The 7265-nt window shown below is 39.6% G+C and overlaps 1 protein-coding gene and 1 long non-coding RNA gene across 2 annotated transcripts in view; both read right to left on the bottom strand.

The window, feature by feature from the left end:
• Positions 1 to 2601: 2601 nt before the first annotated feature.
• On the bottom strand, positions 2602 to 3135 carry LOC124307978 (leucine-rich repeat extensin-like protein 5). The gene has a single exon (XM_046770231.1). It carries the CDS (start codon positions 3133 to 3135, stop codon positions 2602 to 2604), a length of 534 nt encoding a protein of 177 aa, XP_046626187.1.
• Positions 3136 to 5188: 2053 nt separating this feature from the next.
• The window catches only part of LOC124307892 (uncharacterized), a 159237-nt gene continuing 157160 nt past the window's right edge, over positions 5189 to 7265 (bottom strand). The window contains exon 4 of the long non-coding RNA XR_006908882.1: positions 5189 to 7181. This is a non-coding gene — a long non-coding RNA (uncharacterized LOC124307892). The remainder of the gene's footprint in view (positions 7182 to 7265) is intronic.

Here is a 7265-nt window from a genome sequence, read left to right as displayed (position 1 = left end):
ATAATTACAATTGTCATTAAATATTATCAAACTGTTTTACTCACCGTGCACAAATCCTCGTTCACCTTGTTCTCCTCGTCTTCCTCGTCCTCCGCCTTGTCCGTCTCCGACCACCTCCAACAACCACTGATAACCACCTCGGGTTATACCTTAAATAGTGATAAATATTTTCAGTATAAGAACACATCATAAATATTGTGTAAGGATTAATATAATTAAATAATTGATAGTAGAATAAACTTCACTAGCACATTTATAGCTACTGAATTTGTGCTTGCGCGAAAAATGAATTGAAATATTTTATTGTAAACATGACAAGTTTGAAATATTTTAGATGAAATATAATTACAATTGCCATCAAATATTATAAAAGTGTTTTACTCACCGAGCACAAATCCTCGTCCTCCTCGTCCACCTTGTTTTCCTCATCTTTCTCGTCCTCCTCCTCGTCCACCTCCGACCACCGCCAACCGCCCCCAACAACCACCAATAACCACCAATAACCACCTCAGGTTATACCTTGAATAGTAATAAATATTTTTAGTATAAGAACTCAGCAAAAATATTATGTAAGGATTAATAGAATTAATTATCCGATTAATAATGTAATAAGTTTTATTAGCGCATTTATAGCTACTGAATATGTGCTTGCGCGAAAAATGAATTGAAATATTTTATTGTAAACATGACAAGTTTGAAATATTTTAGATGAAATATAATTACAATTGTTATCAAATATTATAAAAATGTTTTACTCACCGAGCACACATCCTCGTCCTCTTCGTCCGCCTTGTTCTCCTCCTCTTTCTCGTCCTCCTCCTCGTCCACCTCCAACCACCTCCAACAACCACCAACACTCACTTCGGGTTATACCTCGAATACTAAGAAATATTTGCAGTATCAGAACACATCAAAAATATTGTGTAAGGATTATTATGATTTCTGTATTCACACATTTTAACAAGAAGCTTATGAGAAAATTATAAAAAATTGTAGAAATTTTATTAGCGCAATGACAGCTACTGAATTTGAGCTTACGCAAAAAATGAATTGAAATAATTCATCGTAAACATGAAACAGGAACCCCGGAGCGCTTGTCCTGGAACTCGAGTTGCACCAAGAAGCGGACCCGGACCGCAGAATCCAGGAGGTAGAGAACCCGGTACTCGAAATCTGCGGAGCGCGATTCTCATCCGTCCGCTCTACTGCGCGGTTGTTTCCAGACTGAGGAATTTTGGCGGTCGACGATTGCTATAGATCGATGACGTCGAGGGAAAAAAAAATTTGGGTGACGTCATTTTCTGAACATCTGAGCATCCAAACATTGGTTTCGAACTTTAATACTATGTATGACGATGCACGATGTATGACGTATGATGATATCATGTGATGTATAATGATTTTAGTTTTCACATTTCATACAAGAAATACGCACTTAGTCTTTCCTGCCGATTCCAGACTCAAGCGACTTGGCCCTTCGATGGTCAGCCGTTGACTAAAGATATATTCTTCAGTCAACGCTCGAACGTTTGCTTAGGGATCATATGTGAACAATTGATGCTACAAATTTGAAAATTGTTTAGTACGAATTTGTTTTCATTTTGTTCAACTCGCTGGCAAAAAAAAAAAATTTCGACACTGCGTTAAATACTGTCTGATATACGGAAAATCCATTTTATCTCGATCAAAATTAGCGCATCCGTGATGTATTAAAGTTACTCTGAATTTTTTTTCATGTTAACCCGTTCCGAAAAACAATTCTGCTCCTGTACACTACGTAGATACTTCACTTGCGACCACCTAAAACAGTGTTTCGATTCTATGCATACGAAAATTCAAGATCGAGAGAGCAAATGAAAACTTGTTGTAATAAATATAAATAATAAAGTCACGGAATACATCGAGCGCGTGTCGAATAGAATCCCATTTCGACATGAATAATTCTCCTATTTTCATATTATAACCGATTATTGTAGATATTCTAGTTTGTCTCCTGGAAAATTATAAAATTTATAGTATGCATTACGTTTCAATCGGAAATCAATCGTATATATTAATATTGTACGTGGACCGCATGTACTTTTTGGTCACTGCATCATCATATCTGATCCATTATTATTTATGATTTATGTATACATTCATCTTTCGGTTACATATACTTCAATTAATTCACTGTTCTCCTACGAATTTTCGAATAAATTTATCCTCATCAGTAATTTCTTGCATCGCCGACAAGTCGGTAATTACACACATGCTAAGTACTGGCTTGGGCATACCATTGCGACGTCTGTGTTACTCGGAAGGTGAATGCAGCCAGCATTATGTCGAAATCGTTAACTCTCCGATGTTCTGCAATTAGTTATCAACTCTACCGTTCGAACATCTCAGGGAGTGCAAGCGCACGACGATTTTCGGTTGTCACACCAAAGCCCATTAAGGCAACTGTCTTTATATTCTTCAGCCAACGTAGGAGGTGTTTGGAGGTGGTTAGCGATGATCGGAGGAGGCCCAGAAGGTTGCGGATGACGAGGATCGGGGGAGGGATCAAAGGAGGTGGAGGGGGACAAGGCAGACAAGGAGGACAAAGGTGGTCGGTGGTGGTTAGAGGTGGTTGGAGGTGTTCGGAAATGGTAGGAGGCGGTAGGGGGTGGTAGAAGGTGGACGGTGATGGTCGGAGGTGGTAGTGGAAGGTAGGAGGTGTTCGGAAATTGTATGAGGTGGTCCGAGCTGGTAGGAGGTTGCAGGAGGTGGTTGGCGGCGGTAGGAGATGGCAGGTCGCGGCAGGGGGTGATAGGAGTCGGACGGAGATGGTAGGAGGTGTTTGGAGGTGGTAGGAGGTGATAGGAGGTGTTTGGTGGTGGTTAGCGGTGTTCGGAGGTGGTCGAGGACGACGACGAAGAGTAGGGGGTGGCGGCGGAGAAGGCGGCGTGGGCCGAGGTGGTCGAGGAGGACAAAGGTGGTTGGAAGTGGTTGACGGTGGTTGGAGTGGCTCGGAGGTAGTTGGGGTGGTTGGTGGTGGACGCCCTGAGATTCAGGCTCGCTTCCCTGCAGGTTCCTCGTAGTTTTAAGTCCAGGACTTTCTAAGATGATTGCCCTAACGAAGTATTCGCTACAATTGATTCCCGATACCAGCATTAAATATCCCACGCATTATTGTGTTGATCCGATGGAAAATCTTTTCAAAATTAGAAGCAAAGCTTTTATCTTGACATTCCCAAAATGCGGACGCAAACGTTTGGTTATTTGGCAAAAGATCAGTACAGAGTCTCTTTACTTTCTTATAATACGAATGCCGGTGGTTCGTCGGTTGAAAAGCTTGACGCAGTTTGTAAAAATTATATTCCGTTTCATCCGTCGTTGAATCAAAAGAAGCAGATATTACTTTTCATTCACTTATTCGCTAGAGGATTGTTATGTATTTTTCCTTTTCATACACAGGATTTCGAATTAAAATGGTCGGAGATTAAATTTCCGCTCATGGTTAAAGCCGAAGACCGCTAATCGTAACGATATTTTGTTACGAAAGTCGGAAAGTAATTATCCAGACTATAAAATTCTTCCGACACAGACGGCAGAAAATTTTACCACGTTATTTCGTCCTCCAGGTGAAGTTTGTACGATTGTCGGTAACGTTTAACGATCAATCTCAATTTATCCCATTCCTCATCCAGCCGTTATGCACAATTCGCTGGCCCGTTAACCATTCATTTTCTGAGCAGCATCTTAAGAATCTTTCACCAACTTTGAGTACGTGCAAATAGTTTATCTTCGGTTGCGAGTGCACCTTTACGCGTAGTTATATGATTGCTGTTCACTTTCGGGCACGCACCCACGCTTTTTACACATATCTATACAGCTTTGAAAACATTCTCCAGACCGAGTGAAATTTCCGAGTCACGGTTTTGGTTCAAGACAAAATTACGTTCCAGCCTGGTCTTTGAATTCCACTTCCGTCATTCGGGACGAAAATTCTACTGTTAAGGGAGCATTCCATGGGAATTTACTACCGTTACAAATTCCCCGAGATTAAACCTGGTTTTTCCTTTCCTCGTTCCTCGGCGAGGATCAAGACTTTTATTGTCAGCAAATCGTCGTTTGTTTCAATTACCATGTTATAAAATATGGAGCAAAGATTACCAGCTCATTTCTCCCTTCAGTTGAGCTCGGATCGCTATGTGAACTTCGTGTCTCCAAGTCAACAGGCTCGATATAATATATTGTACCAGATACAATGAAATACCTGGGAATAACAAGCCCGCTGTTCGTGATGTATAACTATTCGTTTTCGCAATATCAATTTACAGCCAAATCATTCCCGATCAATTATCGATCCATCGACATCTTTTGTAGAGACAAAAAAGCACTTCAGCCACGACTGAATCATTCTGTGTAAACCAGTCAACGCCAGAATTAATTGGCTTTTCTAAACGGTTTACGTCTCGACGCAGTTGTCTTGATGAGACAGCGGTTATCTTAGCATTGATATATCTTTGGGACCCTGAAACTGCTACCAATATAGACGAAGACAATCAATATCGTAGCGTTTGAATCACAGGCGATTATGGGGGTGGATCGGAGTTGGGATCAAACTAATGATGTAGCGGTGAAAAATATCTCTGCAAAGGACCGTTCACATAAAAGTAATAGAAACACACACCAGTAAGATTTCATATATACTGTCCTTTGTTTTACTTTGGAATTTACAAAGTTTTCCATATTATCGACAAACCAAGAAATGATTATATATATTTGGAATAGATACGTACCGACTATAAGACGTGTTACTCCAGGTGTATTGAATTCCGCTGGATCCATTCTCATGCATACATGCATAGGGTGATTACTATTATTAATAGTTATACTTGTGCGTTCTCTCGTGGTTTGAGTTAATCCTCGAACAGCAGGAGCCTTGATTATGTACTTGATAGCTGAACAGACATTTCCATGGCAATCCAGGTCCTCCCCAGCATTATTCCAGCACATGGTTATAAACGCTGAGCTGCTCCAAACAATAGGTCGGAACATCTCGAGGAATGATATGGACGAGGGAATACAATTCATAACTGGTAATTGTTGTAACTATTGAGATCGATAGCGAATATTTATTTTATAGTATTCGGTACAGAACGCTACAGATTTGAGTAGGATTATATACTATATATTTTTGTGTATAATATATGTTATATTTATTTTTGTATATCCGGTACAGAACACTACGGATTATAGTAGGATTATAGACTTGAGAGAAAAATTCGTTAGGATGTTTTACGGGGAAAAAAATAAACACTGTAGGTATTTGAAATATGATTGCATTGATCATTCTGCGATGAAATAACATTCGCTCAGATATATTTCTTAATGCGTAATACGCGTATCTTCTGAAGCAAAAGTAAATGTTCATAGATTAGGTTTAAAAAAACTTAAATACACACCATCTTCAATATTAAGAAATTTTTTTGCGAATGAATATTCTTGAACATAAATTAAAATATCAGCTAAAGCAGCAATTGCTACCTTGCTCGCTTTGCATACATTCTACAATATATTGCATTAGCGTTAGCGAAGAATTGCTCTGTGGCCCGCGAAAGATTTTTTCGCACATCTTAATTCAAAGAAGCAGAAGATATCAGTACGGAAATTCCACATTTAAATTAGAAAAAAAAACATGCGCTAGACTCTGAAACTCATTTCGTTCAATGTTCTTCACTGCTATGTTTGTACTACATACATTCATTCGAAACGTACTGATAATATTCTCGTGTGTGGTACCTGCGCAGGTGTTAGTATTAGAAGCTTTTGTTCTTATATATAGCCGATTCCGTGTGAATCACTCGTTGTATTTGTACATGCAGCAGATTATTAATTCGATGATAGATGAAAGTAGTAGTTTACCTTTTTGAGCGATGTCATATATATATATATATATATCTGGCTTCATGTATACTTGATTAGCGGTTGAGGGTTGTTCGGCTCCGATGTTTCGTTGCTGAATAAACAGAGGAACCTGTTTGGATTTGATTCTCCTATACACTCGTAGTTTTTCAGGAAGACTACATGCGTTGGGTGTACAGCTTTTTTAGAGTCTTACTATTGAATTCTCATCAAAAAATTTTGAGCAATAAAATGTATGTTAAGATAAAAACCGGTTTACAGTTACGTGATACCATCTCTAGACACGAGGTTTTTGCAGTGTGAACGTAATCCGGTAGTTCTTAAGCCGTAATTCACAGGCATGCAGAGCTGGCACAACAGTTACCCTAACTATTTTGGAAATGTTCGTGCAGGACATCAACTAGACCCAAGGGTTACTTCCGAAAAAAGAACAAGCATCCGCTGCGGTCACTTGGGGAATAGTTTTCGGAATGGAAATTATGGGCAGTTGCAAGAAAAGCGTTAATTCGAATGTTCAAAAGGTGTAATTTTTAGGGTTCCTTAGTGATGAGGATCAGTTTACTCGCACAAGCTTTAACCCTTGGTATGATTTGCAGAACTTACCCGTAAGGAAGAATCACTTTAAAAAGTTAATTTTTTCTCAAAAAATTATACGAGGAACACTTTTACAGCTTGAATACGTAAAACGCCGTGGCTGTTATGTCTCGTAGGTACCCTGATACCAAAGTGGAGCAGCAGCTGTTAGGATATATAAATTCAAGCTGTCATTACTTTTGACGTAATGAGATTTCAGACCGTTTTAACGGTAAGGGAATTAGTGTGCGAGTAAAACTGATACAAGCACTCACGTAGAACGTCCTGCAATCTTTGTAAGCGTTCCGGCATTGCAGCGGCGACTTAATTGTCGGAACTGCAGAATTATTGCACGTCTAAAAACCGTAAGCAAATGATATTGCTTTTGGTGGCTTTTAGATTATAAACATGCGGGTGAAAATCAGCGTAAGTAGAATAACAAGAGTAGACGCATTAATCTGGCATTCATTTTTGTCTCTGTAATACAAATTTAATTACGCCGGTTCCATGGCCGGAAATTGGGCCGAATCGTGTTTCAAATGGGAATCGAATCATTCGACTTTCCGCTTTGCACCAGATGAATCAAGGGATGAAGTGGATATTCGATTCTTTAACCCCGCTGGCGGGGATTCCTTTACCATGCTTCAAGCTGCTCCGGGAGATTGAGGATGCGGGTTTGAATCATCGGGGCTTTTCCGTTGTAGTCTTCTTCAAACCTGGAACAAAAGCTGTGTGGGCAAATTCTCGAGCTGAGGTCGTGGATAAATTTTCAACTATGCAATCAATAGATTGAACTTCCG

Source organism: Neodiprion virginianus, chromosome 6, assembly GCF_021901495.1.
Source record: "Neodiprion virginianus isolate iyNeoVirg1 chromosome 6, iyNeoVirg1.1, whole genome shotgun sequence".
NCBI lineage: Eukaryota > Metazoa > Arthropoda > Insecta > Hymenoptera > Diprionidae > Neodiprion > Neodiprion virginianus.
This window is presented reverse-complemented; position numbering and strand designations above follow the sequence as displayed.

What these genes read in the sequence shown, in the direction of transcription:
- LOC124307978 (XM_046770231.1), bottom strand. Translation starts at nt 3,135, where the DNA reads ATGCTGGTATCGGGAATCAATTGTAGCGAATACTTCGTTAGGGCAATC.